At 40.3% G+C, this 25,611-nt stretch overlaps 1 protein-coding gene across 2 annotated transcripts in view; it reads left to right on the top strand.

The window, feature by feature from the left end:
• Window positions 1-23,415, top strand: part of KITLG (KIT ligand) — an 80,182-nt gene extending 56,767 nt beyond the window's left edge. For both annotated transcript variants that reach the window (XM_038756391.1, XM_038756392.1), the window contains exons 4-10: window positions 6,137-6,307; window positions 7,293-7,449; window positions 8,183-8,266; window positions 11,881-11,990; window positions 12,557-12,624; window positions 13,985-14,060; window positions 19,415-23,415. In XM_038756391.1, coding sequence (XP_038612319.1) covers window positions 6,137-6,307; window positions 7,293-7,449; window positions 8,183-8,266; window positions 11,881-11,990; window positions 12,557-12,624; window positions 13,985-14,024 — 630 coding nt within the window. In that variant the 3' untranslated portion in view covers window positions 14,025-14,060; window positions 19,415-23,415. The remainder of the gene's footprint in view (window positions 1-6,136; window positions 6,308-7,292; window positions 7,450-8,182; window positions 8,267-11,880; window positions 11,991-12,556; window positions 12,625-13,984; window positions 14,061-19,414) is intronic.
• The last annotated feature ends 2,196 nt before the right edge of the window (window positions 23,416-25,611 follow it).

The raw sequence follows: 25,611 nt of genomic DNA, 5'->3' as shown, positions 1-25,611 counted from the left end.
ACAGTGTGAGCACAGGAAGAGTGTGAAGTGACCGTAGCCACGCTAGGAATAAAAGCAGAAGGGTACAAGTGAAAAGAACAGAAGGGGAGTGGTTCCTCAGGTGGGACAAAGATTACAGGAACACACCGAAATGGAGAGGAGCCAAATGTGATGCAGGTTAGGAGGATGAGAAGAAGAAATGAAAGGCTCCAGGGGAGGTGTAGCAGGGACAGAAGTACAGGGAGACATAAATAAGTAGAGAAACAGTCAAATGGAATGAAGGAGAAATAGATCCAAGAGAAAAGTTGGGAGATGTGGTGGGACGGTTGGAAAGAGTCAAGGGCAAATGAGGAAGAGAGTTGTAATAAGGAAATTACTGAGGAAAAGAGGGAGTCAGCCTCATGGATAGGCACTTGGATAGAGGTTAAAGGCAAATCAAGTCGGTGGAAATGACAATCCAATGCTGGAAGAAAACTTCAGAGGCAGATTACCCCTCACAAGTAAGAGTATGATCACCTACCTGGTGGGCATCTTTTATATGAAGTCTAATGATACTTGAGAATGCTGCTTAATTCTTTTAGAAGAATATTGTTGCCAGATTACTCTAGCTTTCCCTAACTTCCCTAAGAGGTTTTCTGAGCATGTTTTAAACTGCTACTGTCAGCTTTATAATTTGGTCTTGTAAGATAAAAATACAAAGATTGTCTTGTTATACAGTTAGTATATGACCTAATTAGTGCCCTAGCAAATCTGCATTCTATCATCTGCTATGCACACATCATCAAGTCAATGTACACTTCATGTATTACCAAAAATATTTTTCTCTGGGTCTTTAAGCAGCAAAACATCCTTCTCCAGTTTCTAAATAAATCCCCCACATCATTTTTTAACAGCTAGAACAGTGGGAGAGGTGAGAGCATGGGGAAATGAACAGAGAAATGCACCAGATTTGGCTTTCAACTTCACTTTTAATCACTGAGGAAGAAGATATGCAGTGCAGTCAACCAGTCATATTTATGAATGGTATTTTTAAGGGCTTACTATGTGCTGAGCACTGCACTAGGCACTAGGGTAGATAAAAGCTAATCAGGTTGGACACAATCCCTGTTCCACCTGGGGCTCACAGTCTTAATCCCCATATTGCAGATAAGGTCACTGAGGTCCAGAGAAGTGAAGCGACTTGCATCAGGTCACACAGCAGACAGGTCCATACTCTATCCAGTAGGCCACGGTGCGTCTATGGGGTTAGAAGTACCCTTTCCCAGAGCAAGGATGGCTGTTTGATTCCAAGCAAAGTGTTTCACTTTCTGAACCATCTCAGCCATCTGAAAATATATTTATTGAGCATTTACTGTGTACAGCGCACCATACTAAGGGCTGAAAGTCTAAATCTTGTTTCAGCCTAAGGGAGATATGATCTATCGTAAACATATAAGTCATAGGATTAATGACCCTTGGGTTTTATTCAGATGATAATAATAATGATGGCATTTATTAAGCACTTTCTATGTGCAAAGCACTGTTCAAAGCGCTCGGGAGGTTATAAGATGATCAGATTGTCCCACAGGGGGCTCACAGTCTTAATCCCCATTTTCCAGATGAGGTAACTGAGGCCCAGAGAAGTTACGTGACTTGCCCAAAGTCTCACAGCTAATAATTGGCGGAAACGGGATTTGAACCCATGACCTCTGACTCCAAAGCCTGTGCTCTTTCCACTGAGCCACGCTCCTTCTCCATAGTTTGCCTCAGAGGAGCTGCTGTTGGGCAGGCACAGGTAAGGGCTGCCCCTCGTGGTGCCATTTCCAAAATGTTTGCTGGCGACGAAAGGGCAAGGAACCAGCTCAATCAACCAATCACTGGCATTTATTGAGCACTTATTGGGCGCCAAGTATTGTATTAGGTGCTTGGGGAATGGAGAGAGAAGGAGTTCCAGCCCATTCCAGAGGCAGGCAGATGCTAGGAAGAGTGGCCTGACGTGTCACCCTGAGGCAGGAGTGTTAAGGTTTGCAGATACCTGGCCTAAACCGCCATGTCAGAAGTGAACTGCTTATGTAGACAACTAAATTAAATCACTATCCATCCTGACGGTCCAAAAGTGAGTTAAGACTTGTTATTGCAGACCCACCCTAAGCAACGTAATTGCACTTAATTTGTCCTTGCAGAAGTTTTCTAAATACTCAGGAGCATTATATGCTAGGGAGGGGAGTAGGGCCTGGTGCCCAAGGTATCTGCCTTGGGGTAGAAATAGTGAACGTGTTTCAATGAAATGATCAAGAGAACAAAGCCATCCTTGAACTTTCCCACATGTGCCTTTTGAGTTCTCAATGAACTCTATTTACTGCCCAACTGATTCCAGAAAAGTGATGTCCTTTTTGCACATTCACACCCAAGAGAAGTACATCTCCCCAGAACTACTCCAAAACCAATTTAGGAACATTTTACTAGGCTGCAAACTCAATGAGCTCAGCTCTTCCATTTTGTCTACCTAGATTCTTCAGTTTTTATTTAGGCTCCAGGGCATTGCTGTGAAACCTCTCCAGATGAGCTTTCTGATTTCCTATACATGTGCTGCTACAACACTGGGTATCTCTGGGGAGTGGTTGGGGGTATTTAAGCTTCTTATTAAAATATTCTTGCAACTAAATCCTAGGGTATAGCAAAGAAGGAAGGGAACTGCCAAATTTTTAAGTTATTTCATTTCAGCCAACTTCTATTACATTTACTACGTTTGATGTTTATCATGCAGCGGGTGATCTCTTAGGAAACCTACTCAATCTCAACATTAGTTATTTTCGTGTCCTTGGACTTCATTTGGTTCATTCACATTGCTACCAAATACACACACTTCAAAAGCTATATTTTCTTTTATTGAATAGGGATAATTTGGTCCTTTTGATTTTACCACAATGTTTTATTTTTAAGAAGAATCTGTTCCACTTTCTTTTGGCTCCAGCTAGTCTAAACAAATTCGCTATGTTTCTTCGCCCAGATCACCTAGGTAACCCTGGTGACACCTGGGGTCCTGAGATATACTTGGATTATTGAAATGGTATTCTCTGGTCAGGATCAGTGGTTTAGCTAGCATTTCAGAATGAGATGAAATAGAAGTTAACAGACTATTTTTTTTTTAAATGGCATTTAAGTGCTTACTCTGTGCCAGGCACTGTACTAAGTGCTGGCATAAATAATTAGGCTGGACTTGGTTCATCGCCCTCAAGGGCTCACAATCTTAATCTCCATTTTACAGTTGAGGTGACAGACATAGAAATAAATTGAGTGACTTGCCCAAGATCCCACAGCAGACAAGTGACGCAGCTGTGAATAGAGCCCAGGTCCTCTGATTCTCAGGCCCATCCTCTTTCCAGTAGCCTATATTGCTTCTCTGAGTGACTTCAGGGTGAGAGTCAGATTTTCTCTTTGCTCTACTAGATGCTAAGAAGGAGAGGAGCTATATCTCAGGTGCTTATAGCTGTAAATGGAGCTGAATACTACTTGATAAGTTTGGGATGAGGAAAAGGCCATAGATTTCCCTTGTCAAGTTAGCTCGGGGTCATCATAGGTCTGTAGAACCATTGGCAAGGTGACAGTACTTTTGCTTATTGTTTCCTTGATCAACATTTTCTCTTTAGGGTCCAAAAAACCTTGCTTCTAATTGTAGCACCTAATTTGGCATTCTGTGTGACATGGAAGTAGCAACAACATCGCTGATTTTGAGTCTGCGAATGTTTATAATATTGGTCATACTCATACCTAAGGAATGCTGGGATTAGTATTTGAAAACCCTTAAGGAAGGGAAATTATATACGAGAAAACTGATAAAATTAATTGCTTCTATTGAGGAAAAAGTCATACTGCAGAATCACGTAGCACTCTATTAACCCAGGATTTGGGGACACATTGAAAATGGGAAGATACTTTTCTCCTACTCAATTGTTTTCACTTCATCATGTTTTGTTTTATTCACAAACCATTGACTTTTTATTTAATTAAAAAGAAAGCATAGGCATGCTTGGAGTACTAGTCAAAACTGGTTTTTATTTCTTCCAGGCATGCAGGTTAAATCTGGTCTTCCAACAGGATTTTTCTACAACAAGTTCTAGAATCTTGAAAGCCAATGTATTAAGCAGGCTGAACTATGCTAAGACATAGTTAAAGCAGTGACCCTTAGTTGTAATGTGTTCCAAAGAAGTTATGACTAGTCACAAGAGTAAATACGAGTACATAACTACTGGAAATTTAAAGGAACTGTTCAGCACACTAGTCAAGAAGTACTGACAACTTATCTGTACAACCTAGAAATTTTCCTGGCATAGTAGGTAGGATTAGACAGGAAACCACCCAGAGTTTAAGCCTACATAGAGCAATCTTTGGTAGCTGAAAAGATTTTCTTGGTAACTGACATCTCATGGTTGGGTTAAGCATGAGGAAAAAGAGAAGAGAGCTCTTGCCAAATGAACATCCTCAAGGATGCCAAATATAAACATAAAATTCCAGGAAGGTAAAGAGGTAAACAGAAGTGCCTCTATGATGGTGAACACCTGTTTGTTACAAAGCGAAAGATGGTCTTTAGGTCAAAAATTGTAAGGTGTTGAAATAGACACCATAGGAAGGAAAGAAGAGTTATGGTTCAACTAAGGGATTTTGGAGTTAGGACAACAAGTCACATGAGAGGCCAGGATTATACGAAGGAACATTAATGAGAAGGAGCAGTTGGAGTAAAGTCTTAATAGAATAAAGGACTGAACTGACTGAAGATTAAAAAAAATTCTGAGAAAAATATTACAGCTGTACAAACAAATCCACATTTTTGAGGCATGAGTTCCTTGAGCTATCGATTGAACTATTAATTACAGCTGCTGTGTAGATATTCAGAAAGAACCAGGTGACTTTTTTTATTAACCAGTTCCCGCCTCCCCTCTAAACACCCTCCCTTCCACCACACCACTCTAAGACCCTGACATTAAAGAAAATGTGATTAGCATTCTTTCCTACTTGCCTGATTTAAGGGGCCTTGGGTTGAGGTGATGAAAAAATGATTTATTTTCCCTTCCCCACAGCACCTGTATATATGTATATATGTTTGTACATATTTATTACTCTATTTATTTATTTATTTTACTTGTACATACCTATTCTATTTATTTTATTTTGTTAGTATGTTTGGTTTTGTTCTCTGTCTCCCCCTTTTAGACTGTGAGCCCACTGTTGGGTAGGAACTGTCTCTGTATGTTGCCAATTTGTACTTCCCAAGCGCTTAGTACAGTGCTCTGCACATAGTAAGCACTCAATAAATACGATTGATGATGATGATGATGATTTAGAGAATCTTTATTGGATTAACTGGCAAAATAATAGATTTGACCTGAAAAGCTTAAACATTTACACAGAAGACAATGCTATTGTTAATCTTGTAATATTCCCCCTGAATTTTGTTATAAATAAGCTCTCCTTACAGAAAAATATTTGGGAAGGAATTAACAACATTAAATATTTACATCCATTACGAATGGTACTGGTTAGTTCCAACCCTCCTGCCGTGGAGCATAAATTCTTATCTACTGATTTTCCTTTGGAACCTCATGACAGTTAATCTGGAATCATCCAAGCATATACCTATCCCGATGGTGGGATTCCTGTGTTTGACCAATTGACATGAACACATTCATTAAGTTCAAATGTGAAGCTTAATTAATCAACTTAATTTATTAAGTGCTTACTGTGTGCACAGCACCGTACTGAGAAGAGTGCAGTATAACAGGTTTTTTTTAATAGTATTTGTTCATCGTTTACTGTGTGACTGTAAGAAGCCTGGGCTAGGTACAAGAAAATCGGAAAGTCCCTGTCCCACATGAAACTGAGTCTTGATCCCCATTTTACAGATGAGGTAACTGAAGCACACAGAGGTTGTGACTTGCCCAAAGTCACACAGCAGACAAGTGGCAGAGACAGAATTAGAATCCAGGTCCTCTGATTCCCAGACCTATGGTCTTTCCACTACGTCACATTACAGAGTTGGTAGACATGTTCCCTGCCACTAGGAGCTTTTATATTCTAAATTTCAATTTATCAATTAATGGCAGTTTATTGAGTCTCTCTTTAAGCAACAACATTCCTTGTCCTTAAAGGACTTCTAATGTCTTTCTATCTTTCCTTACAGTCTAATCACTGTTGGTTGCATCTGATGGTGCCTGAATTGGCCAAAAGTTTGAATAATCTTCTCCAAAAATTTTCAGAGATTTCTGAATCTCTAAGTAATTATTCAATCATCAATAATCTCACAAGAATAATAGATGACCTCATGGCATGCCTAGCTTCTGATAAAAATAAGGTAAAGTATTAAATTCATATTGGGGGTTTCCCTTCTGTCTCTCCTCCCAGAAAGAAAAACCTTGTCTCATTTGAACAGGGAGGGTGGGCGAGGGACTCTGTTTTTATAGTAGATTATATTAAGATAAGTCAAAAAAATTATATTGACCAAGGTTTTTTTTTCTGCATTATTCATCTACATTACTGTGAGAAGTATCCATTTGTGTTGTGTTTGCAGTTCCACTGAGTGCTGAGAAGGGGAAGGAGATCGCGCGATCTTTTCCCTTTAAACCTCATCTCACTGTTTCTGAAAAGTTCAGTATTTAAACTTTGGTATTAGCACTTTTTCTTATATGGGAGAGTGGATTCTTGATACTTTTGCATATCAGACAGCCAAAAGGCTATACTACTAACACCCTGCTTTCCCATTACCCTTTACAGTGTATATTGACACTGTCACTACAATATAGTGACAGTCCTAGGTTTGTCTGAGTTTTAAGCTGAAATTGGACATTTTTCCCCATTACCCCACCCTGCCCTTCTCTCTTAAGTTCTAAGTTCTGGAGTAGATGCAAGCTAACCATTTGGACACTGGCCATGTCCCACATGGGGCTCACAGTCTTAATTCCCATTTTACAGACGAGGTCACTGAGGCACAGAGAAGTTGAAGTGTCTTCCCTAAGGTCACACAGCAGGCAAGTGGCAGAGCCGAGATGAAAACCCAGATCTTTCTGACTGCTCTATCCATTAAGGCACACTGCCTTGTCTCTGTATCCTGCCGAGAGTGTGCAGTCATACAAATGGCCAGGCATCAGTGTGTTCCAGATGGCCACCCATTGGATCATGTGCTTTCCGATAGCTTGTTTCAATAAATTGGGGAGTCTAGAAAAAACAAGTACTTAATGTTCCCTAGGAACTTTGGTATTCATTTCTTGAATAAAATACTTACAAGCTCATCTACTGAATCAATATGCTACAATGATTTAAATCCCGTTTCTTTCTTCTAGCATTTTGTACAGAGAAATAACCACCTTTATAAAAAAGGCAGTTTCATTCCTAAAGAATTCTTTGGATACTTTAATAGCTCTATAGAAGCCTTCAGGGACTTTCAAGCTGAGCACAGTGACTGCATTTTTCCCACAACAACATCAATGCCAGAGAAAGGTAAGAGGGACAAGTAATTTACATTTTTAATTGAATATCCATATTTTGTGTACAGTAAGATGAGTCCAAGTGTACTCAAACATCTGAGGCATTTTACAAATACCTTTTTTAGGAAGTTTTGTTTTAATTTAAAATAATAGTAAAATTTGATTTTGTTCTGAGTATAGAATCTGAAAGGGATTGGAAGGACCTGTTGTCTGAGTTCCACTGAGTTATGTTGGTGCACATATCAGAAAAGTGAATCCCTCATTTTTCTCTCTTTACCTGGAGTTTGTCAGTAATTTCTTATCCACCACCAAAATTTCTCATTATTTTTTTCCTTCCAACCTCCATTCTTAGACTCATGTCCATAGGGTAGAGAAGTCCTTTTCTTCCAGTCATCTGGTAATTCACGGATTCCCATGGAGCCCAAGACTCCTGGTTTCTGCATCTGATTATTTTACAGCACTCTGGCAACTGTGTTACCATCTTAAATTAAAGTATTAACAGTCATTCCTGAGTAATTAGCCCCTCTGTCTCTGGCAATCATTACAAGTTTGGTGCAGTCTTTAACAAATTTAGAGCACCATATGGAGAAATATCTGAAAATATCAAACAGATACTTCTGAGCCCTAAAAATACAGTGACCTTTAAAAGTGCCGAGTAGCATTACAATCTGGAGTCTTACTTTAAGGGGCACTGTAGCTTAGGTGAAATGAGATGCGTCGCTGACACATTGTTGCTTTCTATTTAGATTCCAGAGTCAGTGTCACAAAACCATTTTTGTTACCCCCTGTTGCAGCCAGCTCCCTTAAGAATGACAGCACTAGCAGTAATAGTAAGTACAAATATCTGATTTGATGCATGCACTGCTTCAATAAGAATCACAGGAATATCGTAGGAACTAGAAAATTAGGATAGCCTATAATTGTAAAGCATCAATAAGGATTTTTGATATTTTTATTGCTGCCCCCTGAATCTTGCTAGGACTGATGAATGTTTCAATTTCCCCACATTTTAAAAGCTCAGGGGAACAAAACGCTGCATGCCACCTAAACTATGTAAATGTGATCACAATTAACCTGATTACCAATGAGCCTGCTAAGTGACCTTTTGAATATTTGACTAAATTGGAGGCTGAAGCTTTAGCTGAAAACATGTAAATTTGTCTCATAAATCTCTAAATTGTAAAAAGAATCTGCTTGTGGATAATAATAATTTTCACCAAGGGGCCTGGAAGCTATGACAGACAATTATATTATTTTTTTACCCCCACTTTTAAAAAGTGAATAGCCTTTCTTGACTCAAACACTAGGTCGCTTGGGGATAAATAAAGATCACGAAAGCCCATGTTACTTTTCAATGACTGGATCAAGGCCACTGTGAAGAGATGGGTCGTAAGTGCCTTCTTCAGTAACCCGTGATCTGGGCCAAGTTAAAACCCTAGCAAAGCAAGGGATCTTTGTTGTTGAAATATCTTCCTTCAATTTTTCCCAGTTCAAAACTACTCACCGTCAAAGTGGATTCCAGCCAAATGGATTGTAGGAGAAAATGTGTGTAGCTGTCAATGAGGTTCTTAAAAAAAAAAAAACCCCAGAGCACAGTTAATTTTTCCTTTTCACCTTGGATTTTCACAACTTTAATCAGAAATGTTTGGAAAACCAAATGTAACTTCGGTTCAACAGGTTGTAAATCATATAATAATAATTATAATGATTGTGGTATTTAAGTGCTTGCTATGTGCCAACCACTGGGAAGGTACAAGATAACTAAGTCAAACATGATCCCTGTCCCGCACAGGGTTCACAATCTGAGGGGAAGGGAGAACAGATATTTAATCCCCATTTTACAGGTGAGATAACTGAAGCATAGAGAAGTTGTGTCTTTGCCAAAGTTACCAAGTAATTAAAGCTTTATTCTAGATTTTAAAAATTGGATCGGTGGTTAGCATGGAATAGTGTCCTTGAAAAAATAGAAATTCTTTCCTTGGTGAGGTATAGCTGCTTAAGATCAGCTTGGAATTTTCCATTTATCCGGCGTTTTTTAGGCAAAGTGAGACTGAGGTGGGATGTTGGAGTGGTCCTGGTCAGTAGCAGCAGGAACCCGAAGTGAGGCTTTCATGGTCACCATGGTGACTGCTGGACACAGCTTCAGGGCTGGCTCCACATCAAAAGGCTCTTCCGGCTAAAAGCATATTTGGCACTCCCCACCCTTCAAGCAGCCACCACAGTCGAGATGATGGGGTGGGAGGTGACAAAATGAAATCACACCCCCCAAAAAAACTGTTCCTCCCTGCCACTGGTCCAGCAGCACAAACAGAGAGGACAGCCCTGTTCCTATCATCTGTTTCCGGTGTTAGTCGAGGATAATAATTGTGGTATTTGTTGAGCGCTTACTGTGTGCCCATTGTACTAAGCACTGGGGGAAGATGAGATAATCAGGTTGGACAGAGCCCCTGTCCCGCACAGCGTTCACAGTCTTAATCCCCATTTTACAGTTGAGGAAAATGAGGCACAGAGAAGTTAGGTGACTTGCCCAAGGTCACACAGCAGACATCAATCAATCAATCATATTTATTGAGCGCTTACTGTGTGCAGAGCACTATACTAAGCACTTGGGAAGTACAAGTTGGCAACATATAGAGACAGTCCCTACCCAACAGTGGGCTCACAGTCTAGAAGGGGGAAACAGAGAACAAAACCAAACATACTAACAAAATAAAATAAATAGAATAGATAGGTACAAGTAAAATAAATAGAGTAATAAATATGTACAAACATATATACATATATACAGGTGCTGTGGAGAAGGGAAGGAGGTAAGATGGGGGGAAGGAGAGGGAGATGAGGGGGAGAGGAAGGAAGGGGCTCAGTCTGGGAAGGCCTCCTGGAGGAGATGAGCTCTCAGTAGGGCCTTGAAGGGAGGAAGAGAGCTAGCTTGGCGGATGGGCAGAGGGAGGGCATTGCAGGCCCGTGGGAGGACGTGGGCCGGGGGTCGATGGCGGGACAGGTGAGAACGAGGCACGGTGAGAAGATTAGTGGCACAGGAGCGGAGGGTGAGGGCTGGGCTGTAGAAGGAGAGAAGGGAGGTGAGGTAGGAGGGGGCGAGGTGATGGACAGCCTTGAAGCCCAGGGTGAGGAGTTTCTGCCTGATGCGCAGATCGATTGGTAGCCACTGGAGATTTTTGAGGAGGGGAGTAACACGCCCAGAGCGTTTCTGGGCAAAGACAATCCGGGCAGCAGCGTGAAGAATGGATTGAAGTGGGGAGAGACATGAGGATGGGAGATCAGAGAGAAGGCTGATGCAGTAGTCCAGATGGGATAGGATGAGAGCTTGAACGAGCAGGGTAGCGGTTTGGATGGAGAGGAAAGGGCGGATCTTGGCAATGTTGCGGAGCTGAGACTGGCAGGTTTTGGTGACGGCTTGGATGTGAGGGGTGAATGAGAGAGCGGAGTCGAGGATGACACCAAGGTTGCGGGCTTGTGAGACGAGATGGATGGTAGTGCTGTCAACAGAGATGGGAAAGTCAGGGAGAGGGCAGGGTTTGGGAGGGAAGACAAGGAGTTCAGTCTTCGACATGTTGAGTTTTTGGTGGCGGGCAGACATCCAGATGCAGATGTCCTGAAGGCAGGAGGAGATGCGACCCTGGAGAGACGGGGAGAGAGCAGGGGCAGAGATGTAGATCTGGGTGTCATCAGCGTAGACATGATAGTTGAAGCCGTGGGAGCGAATGAGGTTACCAAGGGAGTGGGTGTAGATGGAGAACAGAAGGGGACCAAGCACTGAACCTTGGGGAACCCCCATAGTAAGGGGATGGGAGGGGGAGGAGGAGCCTGTAAAAGAGACTGAGAATGAATGACCGGAGAGATAAGAGGAGAACCAGGAGAGGACGGCGTTAGTGAAGCCAAGGTCGGATAGCGTGTTGAGGAGAAGGGGGTGGTCCACAGTGTCGAAGGCAGCTGAGAGGTCGAGGAGGATTAGGATAGAGTATGAGCCATTGGATTTGGCAAGCAGGAGGTCATTGGTGACCTTTGAGAGGGCAGTTTCTGTGGAATGTAGGGGACAGAAGCCAGACTGGGGGGGGTCGAGGAGAGAGTTGGTGTTGAGGAATTCCTGAACCTTTCCTCATAGGATTTGTATTTACTGCTAATTTGCTCTTTTCTAGGAGTGAGTGGATTAAGAAAATGGTAAAGCAGTTTTAGTTTGGGGGCAAATTGCGCAGTATTTTTAGCCATATCGGGAAGTCTTGTAATACGTGCAATCTCCTGTTTTATGGCATGGATTTCTATAACAAATTTCTGCAGGGAATCTCCAATTCAGAGACTTTGATGAAGTGTAGTACTGAGAAAAGAAATGTTGTGTATGCTTTGTGCTTGGTATTAAAAGATTTAGCCATCTGTTTTCCTCACCTCCACCAAAAAAAACCCCCCAAAACCATCTTTTCAATTACAGGAGAAGCCTTTGGTTCCATTAGCAGCTCTAGCCTGCAATGGCTAAGCATAGCAATGCCGTCCATTTTTTCTCTCATCATTGGCTTTATCCTTGGAGCTATATACTGGAAGGTAAGGAAGACCAAGATTTTTCTATTATTTTTCATAGGGGGTACATCATCCTCCCACCACTCTTTCTCAAATGGTTTCCTTAATGAAAATGATAGTCAACTAATGAATTCCACATTTTAATATCTATTTCCTATTGACTGACACCCAACAGCTATTCAAAAGAAATGATCTCATCTCTTCCTGCCTTTCCATTTGTCTTTTGTCTGGTTTATCTTCCTTACAATTATTCCCCTCCCTCCTCACTTCCTTTCTTTTGATCCTTCCTATTTCTTGCCCAATTAGTAAAGGATCCTAGGCATTTATTTCTGGGAAGAAAAATCATGGTAAATTAAACACTGTTCTTCCCATGGGGCTTTTATTTCCTTATGTTTAATGTTGAATAGACATTGACCCAGTAATTTTTTCCTGACTTCAGGTAATTACAAAAATGTTTTCTGGCTGGGTTGTAAAACAATGATTGGCACTGGGAACATTCATACACACCAGTTATTTTCCTTTTAAATATTTTCTAAAAGAGCATCTCTTGATACCAGTTATTCAGTAAGCTTTAATTTTCTTTTTCCTAGAAAAAACATTCAAAACACTCAATGGAAGTTGAAAATATACAGTGTAATGAAGAGGATAATGAGATAAGGTATCTTGTTTTACTAAATGTCTGAATGTTTGCATACTTTAGAGCTGTGATACCATTATACGTTGCTCTGTATATTGTTGCCTTTTGGGTTCATGAGTTGTACTGTTGTTGATGACACTTTGATCAGGTGTGGATAAAATACTGACTTAATAATGGTATTGAATTGCTTACCATGTGCCATGCACTGTACTAAGCACCGGGGTAGATATAAGAATCGGGTCAAGTCAGTCCCTGTCCCACATATGGCTCATGGTTTAAGTAAGAGGGAAAAGAGGTATTGAATACCCATTTCATAGACAGCACTGAGAACTGTGCTTGACACGTAGTAAGTGCTTAACAAATACCAGTTTTAAAAATTAACTAAGGCAAAGAGAAGTTAAGTGAATTGTCCAGGATCACACAGCAAGCAAGGGGTGGATCTGGGATTAGAACCCAGATCCTCCGGCTGCCAGGTCTGTGCCCTTTCCACTAGGCCATGCTCCTTCCCTACCAATAACCCATCCCACACTGTATTTGGAAAGGTGACAGATTCCTACTGGTAGACACAGTGGACTGGAACCTTGAAACTAGTTTCTGTGTGCCAGATATCACAATACAGCTTCCAAATAACTTCTGCATTCATCTAGAGAAGGATTTATTAAGGAAAGACTCCTGACCGTCAACTTCAAGGCACTCATTCAATTCTCTCCCCCGCATTCCCCTAACGCCAACCTATTCCCTGTGCCTCACTCTCATCCCTCTTGCTTTCGGCCTCTGCTCCCTCCCTTTCCACTTCTTAGTAGACCACTACTCTGCCCATTTTCAAAACCCTACTAAAATCCCATCTTCTCCAGGAAGCTTTCCCTGATTCATCTCTCATCACCCCACCCCTATGTCCCCAGCTACTGCAACATCTATGCACTTGAGTCCTCCTACACTTCAGGGTTTGTATGCATATTTAAACTCTGTTGCTTCTCTTATCAGTAGTATATTTTAGTGTCAGTCTCCTTCATTAAACTCTAAACTCCTAGAAGGCAGGGATCATTCTACTAACTGTGGTATACTCTCCCCAGTACAGAGTAAAAATTCAATAAATGTTATTTATCAATTATCCAAGGTTCTTATTTCTATCTCCTCTGGGTTTTTCTTAAATAGGCTTATGACAACATCCAAATATGCACATTTCATCACACCATAAGGACGTCTAAGATGTATGAAAGTGAAATCCTGGCCCAGACTAGGAACTATAAATCCTGACTTGTTCTTTTTTTTTAACCTTTTGATCCAAAGCAAATATTGATTTCTACAATTGCTGGTCATCATGTTCTTATTTTTTTTTAATCTCCATCCAAAAGTAAACACTGTTTTGTATGTTTTTCAGTATGTTGCAAGAACGAGAGAGAGAGGTTCAAGAAGTATAATTTTGCTGGGTGTCCACACTGTTACTTTCATGCACTGTAAGTACTTGGTGTCCAGTTGAATGGCTTACCAATGAATAACTTTCAGCTTTCTAAAGTGTAGAGCATCTCATAAAAGCAGCATGGCATAGGGGATACAGCATGGGATTGGGAGTCAGAAGGTCATGGGTTCTAATCCAGGCTCCGCCTCTTGTCTGCTTTGTGACCTGGGCAAGTCACTTCACTTCTCTGTGCTTTGCTTACCTTACCTGTAAAATGGGGATTGAGACTGTGAGCCCCATGTGGGACAGAGACTGTGTCCAACCCGATTTGGTTGTATCTACTCTAGCACTTAGTATAGTGCCTGGCACATACTAAGAGCTTAACAAATACCATAATTATTATTATCATCATTTATACGTTTTACTAAAACAAATATCTGATGATGCCACTGTCTAAATATTCTCTACAGAGTCTGCCAGAGACCCATGAAGGGGTCCTGGGTGTGATAACGTGGCATAGCAAGCTTCGGAATGGGGAGAATCCCACTCCAGCCTGATGTGGAATTCCTGCAGGAAGGTGATGCTGACCTGGGTTGAGGGTTGGAGACCCCAGCCCAAACTGAACCCCTCAATTCCCATTCTCCCTCTAAATCTGAGTCCCATGTGGGTAATTGGGTTGGACGAAGTCTGTCTCACATGGGCCTCACAATCTTAATCCCCATTTTACAATGAGGTGACTGAGGCCCAGAAAAGTGAAGTGACTTGCTCAAGGTCACACAGCAGACAAGTGGCAGTGTCAGGATTAGAACCCAGGTCCTTCTGACTTTCAGCCCCAGGCTCTATCCACTAGGCCACGATACCCTAGGGCTTAATACAGTCCTTGGCACTTAAGGGAGAAGCAGCATGGCTCAGTGGAAATAGCACGGGCTTTGGAGTCAGAGGTCATGGGTTCAAATCCTGACTCCACCAACTGTCAGCTGTGTGACTTTGGGCAAGTCACTTCATTTCTCTGTGCCTTAGTTACCTCATCTGTAAAATGGGGATTAAAACCGTGAGCCCCCCGTGGGACAACCTGATCACCTTGTAACCTCCCCAGCACTTTGCACACAGTAAGCGCTTAACAAATACAATCGTTATTATTACTAAGAGAAACTATTATTATTATCATTATTATTATCATTATTAGAGGGTAGACTTCTGTAAGACAGCCCTGTTTCCTAACTGGGACCTCAGGCTGGATGAAAACAGTCTTCAAGGGCAGGAAGGGATAAACCCAGGCCAAGGGAGATACCCCAGCCCACTCCAGAGACCACGCCATCAGCTTGGCAGGTGCCCACCCAGAAGAGGCTCTACCCTGGTCACTAAAAGGGGCCTTTGTGAATTTCAATTCAAAGACTGCAAGGCAACAGAAGAAATTCCCCAGCACGAAGATAGCTAATGCAGTGTAATTGGGATACACGGTAAAGGATTTAACTTGGGCTAAGCGCTGGGGGTAGGTTCAGTTCAGTCTGATGAGATGCAGTCTCAGTCCCAGTCCCACATGGGATTCCCAGTCTACGAGGGTAAGAAGTGAGAGGGGTCTGTGTCAAATGTCAGCGTGGGAGGAATAGAGAGAAGTTGGTGGTGATCAAAATTCTACTGCAAGAATGTGAGACTGGAATGGTCAAAATGCTGCTTGCCATAACAGTACACTGGCAACATAGTGCAGAGCACAGGATGTGTCAAGGACTAAAACTAAACAATAAATGGCCTACAGACAAGGCTGTTGTTCACGGAATCATTTGGAGAAGCACAGGAAGAAGGAATCGAGGTTGCTGGGGAGGGCAGGAAAGGAGATAACCAAGGCTGATGGGATTCAGAGATGAACATTCAGAGGAGTACAGCATAAATTTCGATCCTAAGGGGTGTCACAGGATGAGCTAATAAGAATGCTAATTGCCACTGGAGGGTTTCTGAGATAGCATCAATACTTCTCCCACACCCACCCTTAGATCTAGCATTCCAAATTCCCCTCTTCCCCATTATTGCCAGTCTTTCCCACCCAGTAGTTTCACAAATCTTCCCCCAGTTCTCCCATTTGGCTAAGATTTCCACTTCCTCTGGCGAAGTTCCTGCCCACTTTCCAAATTCTAAAACCCACTTCCTCCATCAGATTTTTTTCCCTCTTCTGAACACTACCTCCACTCAACTGTTCTTTCTGTAGACCTCCTCAAACCACAAGTTACATTGCTTATTAAGGTTTAAGGGTTCAATACATTCTGTGTTCTCCACTATTTTGTTTTTCCACTGTTTGCCAAAATGCTGTTTTGTCAGGCAGCTTTTTAACCATGTTGTTTTAACTTGTGGCACTCTTGTCATGACATTTTGATATGACTTTGAAATGGAAAAGTTCCAGACCGCTAAGTCTGAGACAAAAAAAAAATGACCTTTTGAAACAATATTGGATAAGGTGGCCTTGTGCTTAAGCAACTTGTGCATCTGCAAAATTCTCAGAAAATATCTGAAAGACCTAGGAACCCCAAGAAACCTTCTGTCAGCATCAGGATTCATTGGGGACCTATTATGTGTAGATCACTGTAATTTTGAAATAGTTCCTCTTCTCAATTGGCAAAGGGGTTACAATTAATACAGCAGGGATGCAGGGAGCTGGGGGAAGAGATGATGACAGCAATAATAATAATAATTTGTGGTTACTATATGGTATTTGCTTAGCGCTTATGCCAAGCACTGTACTTAGCGCTGGAGTAGACACAAAATAATCATGTCAGACCCAATCCCTATCCCATAGGATAGTTTAAGTAGTTTAAGATAGCTCATAGTTTAAGTAGGAGAGAGAACAGGTCTGATGAATATAATGGAGAATCAAAAGGATAGCCATTAAACTGATGGCTTAATTTCAGATATGGGAAGCTGTAGATGTATAAAGAGCTACTTAAATTGGGCTCCCATGAAGGAAAAGTGGAAGAGATGGAAATTAGAATGGGTCAGTTCTTTGTCAACGTGTTCATAATAATGCAATTGTAATAGAAATAAATAAACCCATATGAATGAGGCTTCCACGGTGAAACCAAAAGAATACTTTTCCACGAGGAAAATGAAGACAGAAAACCTGCCGTATGTCCTATTTTGAGAAAAGTAAAAGAATCATTTATCTCAAAAAAAAATTGGCACATAACATGAAGAAAAGAGACAGTCCAACGTGTTATCAGTTGCTGAACAAAAGACATGGCTAATGAAATGATGTAAAAAAAAAATGGACAACACTGCAGAGGGTTGTATGAAAATTATAAAGAATTACTAGAAGCAGAAAATAAACAAAGAAAAGTAGGAGAGGTCCTTAATAGAGAGTTCTCAGAAATCCAAAGAGAATTCCCTAGAAAAAAACATAATATTAGGAGGAGAATAAACAGGCAGAATAAAAATTATGGGAAAAAAGAAAAATGGAATGAATTTGAAGGTGTTGAGTAGGAGGCAAAAAACAGAACCAGCCAATGGTGTTGAATGCTTACTGAATGTAGAACACTGTACTAAGTGCTTGGAACGGTACAATACAGCAGAGTTGGTGGACATGTTCCTTGCCCACGAGATGCTTACAGTCTAGAGGAGGAGCTTAAAATGTAGTGAGAGACTGTAAGAAAGGAATGGAAGAGAATAAATAAAAGATCCAAAGAAGGCAAAATTTGCCTTATTTAAGACTATAGAAAGGCAGGATGAGATTAAATCAGACTTGAATAAGAATTTTTTTTATCTCTAGCTTTAGTAAGACAATAGTTTTAGAACTAGCGTAGAAATCATTTTCTGTTTTAAAGCAGTAGTTACGGACGGTCCAGTCACCATCAAAAGAGTGAATGAACAGGATGAAAAGACTGGGTTTTAAATCCGGAAGGTTGCACGTAAGTGTTTCTAGATAATAATAATGGTGATGGCATTTATTAAGCACTTACTATGTGCAAAGCACTGTTCTAAGCACTGGGGAGGTTACAAGGAGATTAGGTTGTCCCACGGGGGGCTCACAGTCTTCATCCCCATTTTACAGATGAGGGAACTGAGGCACAGAGAAGTTAAGTGACTTGCCTAAAGTCACACGGCTGGCAATTGGCAGAGTGGGGTTTCGAACCCATGACCCCTGACTCCAAAGCCCGTGCTCTTTCCACTGAGCCACGCTCACAGGAAGAATGAAATAGAAAGAATTTTGCAAGATTTATGGTGAGGAGAGTTTTCCAGGAAAATCACTATCTTGAATAAATGAAAGTAGAACAAAAGGAGAACTGGAGTTGAGACAGAAAATGTGTCTAACTAGTTGAGTCTTTGGAAAAGCGTAGTTAGCCTTCAGAAGAAAGGAGTGAAGGAAAATTCAGTAAAAAGGAAAAATGACATAATATCCATGAGAGCCAACATGAGGATTAAAAATGTCCAGAAAAGGGGTGAAAGCAGCAGAGAGTGAATATAAAAAGCTACAAGGTACAAAGAGTTGTAGAGTTGCACAGGTGACAAAGTGGGAGGTAGAGAGTTCAAGTAGGCAAAAATACAACAAAGGAACAATTAGAAAGCAACCAGAAAAAAGAAGCTGAAGGAGAAAATGGAGTATACTGGGTGTACTTTAAAGAAGAACACCGTCATTAAATACATTATCCCAGATCTTGGAACTAGAGGCAAAATGTGAAGAAGAGGAGACAACATGATGCTTTTAATAGGAGGTCATGAAAGGAATTCAGAGAAGAAACAAGATTAGAAGATGAAGAACAGTAAACTCTCACTCTGTAATGGAGAGTTAAGGGGTGATAGTCTTGCCCTGCTAGGGTGGAAGATAACTGAAGACAGAGGAGGACTCCTGGGTGCTACCCAGGGTCAAATTTGGGTTTCTGGGCATCTACTGTCTCTTTTGCAGCCCCATCTTTCTAAGCTTTGGTTGGATGATTTTCAGCTTGTTAAACCTCCTGCCACATCCCATCTTCTGCCCCAGTGGGCAGATCCGGGGAAACCCCGCAGCGTACTTGAACCTGTAGTATTACCAACAGAGGTTTAAAGGCAGCTTGCCATTTCAGATAAAAAATTACAAATTCTGTAATTAGTAGAACAATGCCTGGCTTTCATTCTTCAGATAATACAGAAAGCTTCACCCAGGACATGTTAAGTTAACCAATATGTCAGCAGGTGAGATCGCTTTTACTTCAGGGGACTTCTGGGAGAATATAAATCTAGCATTTTCATCTTTCTTTTCCTGATACAAAGTGCTTTGTAAAATGCGGTTGCCATGCAGGGGTGGGAAAAGAAAAATCTGTAGTGAAAGAACTTCATGATCATTAAATGTCATGCGTGTAATGGATGTATCTGAAAAGATACGATTATTGAGATTTGAAGAATACAGGGGAACAGAGATACTAAAATCCCCTGTTTTTTCCTTTCCTCCAGGCAGGTAACAGTTTCGCGATCGCTTCACAACTGAAGCAGCTTTAAGCCAATTCATATTCCGTCAGGAGCGACAGGCTGAGTCTGTATTCATTCTTGCTACCCATGACTCCCTAATGACGATTCAGCTCTGGGACAAAGTGTTCAAATGAATTAAACATCATTAAAAAAGAGGGTACACAGAGGAGGACTTGAAGCTTTCGAAGGCTTGCGATTGCATTTAGGACAGAACCGATACTGGAATTGGAAGCAGACCCTGCCTCATTCCCCACAACTCCGGAAACGTGTCTAAACCGAATCTCCAAAAAAGATTTTATTCTTTGATTACAATCTGCACCCTAAGGTTTATTCTTTTTCTAATAGACTTCAGCCTGAATCATCACACAAAAAAAGAGAGAGACTACAGAGGCTATGGTTAAAAACAAAGCAATGTAAAGAAATTGAATCTTAGAGGTGTGATGTCCTGGCAAGCTGGCTTTTCACTCTACAGAGCTAGGTTCCTATTATGAGTCACAGAGAGGAGACTTTAAATCTAGCAGGTGATTATTTGCTTAGAACACCACCTCCACATCTGACATGGTTTTGGCTGGTCCTTTCCATGCAGGTGAAACCAATTAGGAATTAGTATCAAGGTGCAGTTAGGTTGGAGAGTTTAAAAATATATGTGTGCGTGTGTTTGTGTCTGTGTGTATATATGAAGAAGCTCTCATCATGGATCATCAGAGGAGTACTTGAAGAAAACATGAGGCACCGCGAAGGAAGTCATGCATTTTTTCTTGGCCACTCAAAGTTTTTAAATGTTTGTAAAATACAGCAGATCTTGTTATATGCTAGAACCATTACACAGATTTATGTAAAGAGTGTTAGAAGAAAATGCTGAATGTGTGAAGATTCCATTGTAAAGTATCAACCAAAAATGGGGAAATATGGGAATGATGCCGTTTCCATAGATAATATTCAAAAACCACGTTCCCTACATGCTGAGGTTGGAAGCGTGCTAATTGACACCGAGAAAGCAAGTGATCTGGAAAACGTTATGGAAAGTAACTTAGTTACTACTAACATGATCTTCATTACCCATATTCAATTATCCATTGTTAGAATCCAGTATCCTTATTTATTGACGTTTTCATTCAACGAGCGAAAGAAATTCTTATTTAGTTGCATATCTACTGCTTTGAAAAATGTGCCACCACATTGTCCATGTAAAAGAAGAATTAGGTATGTATTGCCAAAATGGACCCTTAGTTTTAAAATATACTTGCAAACAGTGTGTTGTTGGGCTTACCTTTGACAATATTTTCCAGATTCCTGGAAAAGACACTTACCTGAGACATTAGCTTTAGCTTATTTGACACATCTTGATTGAGGTTTTAATTTCTTCAATATGCTATGGAGCTATATCTGGAATAATAAAAAAAATTAACAGACCTAGATGTGATCAGTATGTTATCAGTACCACATAAACAACAAAATGAACTTCTGGTCATTCTCTTCTGGGAATCTCAGAAGTATGACCAGCTAACATTTTACTTGTTCTTTGGAGTCAAATATTGTTAACCACTGGGTACCTTGTAATGGTTTTTCATTTTCAAAGTTTACCCGGATCATAACTACCATGATGCTTTCAGAAGTACAGTTAGGTCCTCCCGATTGCCGTTAAATCCTGTGAAGAATTGGGTGATACCTCTTTTATAAAACTTTATTGACTCTTTCTGCTCTCAAGGTATCATTAGTGCCTCTAAGCAGTAATTGAACCAAGTGACCTGAAAGAGTTAATGTAACTTGGCACAGTATCTAACCTGCTACAGGGAGTAGCTTAATTTCTGAGAAAATCTAGCCCAATATAATTCTTTCTGGTTTTGTCACAGCCAAAATATGGGCAGTTCTTCACACTGCTTTGACAATATAATAACTGGTTTTACTCTGAGGAGAATGTGTACTTCCCTTAAAGGAGCCAAAATTTGAGCCTAGTGCATTTCCAGCATTACTGAATTCAAATGTCTATGTTTTTTGCCTAAAAGACTATATCTTCAAAAACGCTGCCACTTACAACACTTTGTATTTTTGTTGCCTTTGAAATGGTCTAATTCAGAAACTGTGTGGTTTAAGTTATACTGAGAGCACCTTAAATACCTTATGAAACAAAAAATTCATAAAGGAGTAAATAATCCCAGGCTAAATTCAATGGCATTTGAATACACCATACATTGACTGTATAGGCATAATCCAATGTGCTGTTGTGTGCATATTCGACTCCATGATGGTATACATAAAACTAGAGTAATGTAAAAAGTGTTATACTGAAAACTAAAGTGTTCAATGTTTACTTCCAATAAAAATTAAAGTCATTCTTTAGTAAGTTTTGAAATGTTGTTGATGCCTTTATGGCAAATTTTCTAGAAAGCTATTCCTATTTCATAGGTTTTTCTCTAAATTGTTTCAGCATTTGAGGTGCCTCCTCCAAAATTAATTATAACTCCTGGCACCTAGCCATTTCACATCTATTCATCTTCAATTCAGAGCAAGGAAGTAAACAGAAGGCTGACAATTTCCCATACAGTTTTTTAGCTCTAAAGTCCCTTTATACAAGTACACATGACCTCAAAAAGCTCATGCAACTATTGTTCCTCTTGTAAATAGGGTCTATTAGCAAAAGTGGAATTCAGTCTCATGTGGGGTGAATTAAATGATTTTCACAGGTGATGACTTTTCCTTACCTTGAATGCGTACTTTGGATGTCATGACATGATGTGAGTTCACATTTAGATATTTATGCAGCTGTTGTGAGGTCTTTAACATTGAAACTGGCCAAAATTAACTGTTCTGAAATCTTTATTTTATTGAGGTGTCACAATTAAATGGTGATTTGACCACTATCTTAACCCCTTTAGGGAAGGAATAAGCCAAAATTACTGTTTTAGTTTCAAGGGAGAAATGAGAGGGATGTTTTATTTTTAGACATTGTCAATGGCGTTTGAGGAAGTATCATTTTGAAAAATACCCTGGGAATTCCAGCAGCATGTCAGGAATTTCCATCAACACAGCACAGTTGTGAAGCTCTTCAATTACTACTATAGAATTGTCTTTGTTGATGGCAAAATAATGGTACTATTTTCATAATGAGGAATATCTACTAGCCAACAACCGTGCAGAATGCTGAAATTATCAAGCATATGTACTTCATAGAATTGTTGGTCATCACCAGCTATGTTAGTAGCTTTCTCCCTGTAATATTGGTTTAAAAAAATGTAAAAATTCACAAAACAGAATTATTTAAACTGAACAAAAGAGTCGCGGTTGGCCACAAGAATCACCTATTCCATTATTATTATTATAGTATCGAGTGCTTACTATGTGCAAAGCACTATTCTAAGCACTGGGGTAGATACAAGCTAATTAGGTTGGACACAGTCCCCATCCCATTTGAGATTCACAGTCTAATTAGTAGGAAGAACAGGAATTGCATTCCAATTTACAGTTGAGGAAGTTGAGGCACAGAGAAGTTAAGTGATTTACCCATTGGCACACAGCAAGCAATTGGCAGAGCTGGGATTAGAACCCAGGTCCTCTGATTTCCAGAGCCATGCTCCTTTCACTAGGCCACACTGCCATTACAGATTTCTAAGTCCATGGTTTTACTTCTAGATTTTTAAAATGGGGGGGAAAATGACAAACTTATTCAGTTCTTGGAAAAAAGTTGACATCAAACAGATGCACAGGTGTATTGCTAGTTCTATCATAGTTTGGAAATTGCATATTGTAATGTAAATGTATGTCAATGCTATTTTGCTTAGTTCCATTTTGGCAAGACGAATTCAAAATGTTTATAAAATGTGGAGTGTGTGTGCATTTATGGATGTGTATGGGTGTATCTATGAGTACTTTTTAAAATAGGTGTATGTCCTGACCTTTTTTTTTTATACTGGTTTGAATTTGAAATTTCACTATAGATATATACATATACTTTATTGTTCTAAATAAAGAATTATATGCACTACAAATTGTCTTTAATTATGACCTTTTTAAAATTCTAGCACCTGTCCATACCCCGAGGTATGAGCTATAGCAAAAGGAGGCTTAAGGAAACGGAATAACCTAAAACGGGGATTTTCAGTAAGTCTTGTGGGAATTCCTGTGTCTTATCTCAAGAACTCACGATTAACCTGAAATCACAGGTCACACAAGAAGAATTATGAAAATTAAAATGAAATTTACTAGAATGTTACTATATCAATCCATGATGAAAAGTTCTAATTTCAACAGCAGTGCATTACACTGTCATGAAACCCAACTTAATTCTAGATGGTTAATCCCTTGAAATTTCTTAATAATAATAATAGCATTTATTACGTGCTTACTATATGCAAAGCATTGTTCTAAGCACTGGGGAGTTAACAAGGTGATCAGGTTGTTCCACAGGGGGCCTCACAGTCTTAATCCCCATTTTACAGATAAGGTAACTGAGGCACAGAGAAGTTAAGTGACTGTCCCAAAGTCACTCAGCTGACAATTGGCAGAGCTGGGGTTTGAACCCATGACCTCTGACTCCAAAGCCCATTCTCTTTCAACTGAGCCATGCTGCTTCGCTTCTCTTAATGGGTAACCAAATCACCTGGTGTTTGAATTTATCAAGGGAACTGAAAAACTATGGCTAGGAGAAAAAAGTGCATGTTTGTGCCCAGTCACACACTCATAGACTTTATTTTTTTTAAGGACATTTAGGCTGTGATTTCCTAACCAATTGTTTGGGAGTTTCTATGACAAATTATTGACTCTTCCTACCTTTCAATGCTCATATGCTCTCTCGGGCTCTCTCTCGGGCTCTCTCTCTCTCTCCAACTCTCTCACTCTTTCTGTCTTTCTCTCTCTTTCCCCCCTTCCCCCTCCTTAAGGCTACCAACGTCAGCTGGAGACTTTCTATGTTTGGAGTACAGAGTTAATCCAAGTCTGCAAAAATCAGAAGTACCTGGTTCTATTCACCTCATCCACTGATGTGAATTGGCTTTTACAGATTCCCTTTATCTCTGCTCAATCTCAGTAGTATCAGGGATGATCTGGAGAAAAATACCAAAGTCAAATCCACCTTTCCAACCAGACTCTGTTTTTAGAGGAAGGAGAAACAGTGCCGAGGGGAAAACAAAAATATACATAGGAAATAAAGTAAAATTAAAGATGTTTTCATGCAACTGTAGAAAAGAAAAAGGCAATACTTGGCATGAGAGAAAAAAAGCTCTTAACGAATGACGCGGAGAAGGTCTGCATTATCTCTGTCTTTGGAAAACGAAGTCAACTGTGATTTGACAACTGGACTGAGTGATGCTGGTAGGAGACAGCAAAAAGCAGCTCGAGAATAGAAGATAAGACAAACTTGAATGAATTAGATCTTTTCATTCATCAGGCACTAATGGCTTAAATCTTCTTCAGAATGGCTTCAAAGAGGAGAAAGAGGGGTGGTGCAAATCAGCAGAGGAATAAAGTCCATCTAATTATTAACGAGGAAAAGCTGAGAAAAAAGTGCCACTTCTTCACAATCAATTGCTGAAAATGTGTTAAGTAGAAGAAATGGTATTTATTGAGCCCCTCCTGAACACAAAGCACTGTTTTAAGCTCTTAATGTTTCAACAACAACTATGGACCTGTCATACGTGAAGGAAGAGACAAGGGTTTCATGTGAACTCAAATTTACTTCAAGCACTATCCAGTACAAATCGTATGAACAATAGTTTGGAAATATTCTTTGGTGAGCCATCAGACAGGGCCCTGAAGTTCAGCTGAACTCCTTTTGTGTGTGACAGGCTATTCAATCTTTACAAAGGAAATCTGTTTCAACAAAATGAAAATCCTTGATTATTCTCTAGAGAAGAAAGCTATTTTTTGTACTATGTGCCCTGCTTCCAGGAAATTTATTTTAGGCAGGAGAAACTGGAGGCAATCATCCCTATGGTTGGAGAAGTTTGAACAACACAACCTCCACGCCCCCTCCACTGAAAGTCATGACATGTAATGTCAAGTCAAGAAAACTCTCCAGGGGGAAATCACTAATCTGCTCTTTCAAAATCAAAAGACTGAGGAGATGAAGCAAGCTGAGTTGGGGGAAACACTATTTTAAGAAGAGTGACATGTAATTCAAGTTATTGATAAGAAAGCATTCAGTTATTGTGGGGCCAAATAGCCTGCAACAAGTTCAAATAATACAG

The sequence above is a fragment of the Tachyglossus aculeatus genome, chromosome 14, assembly GCF_015852505.1.
Source record: "Tachyglossus aculeatus isolate mTacAcu1 chromosome 14, mTacAcu1.pri, whole genome shotgun sequence".
Taxonomy (NCBI): Eukaryota; Metazoa; Chordata; class Mammalia; order Monotremata; family Tachyglossidae; genus Tachyglossus; species Tachyglossus aculeatus.
Note: the sequence above shows the minus strand (reverse complement) of the source record. Positions and strands in the feature narration are given on the sequence as shown.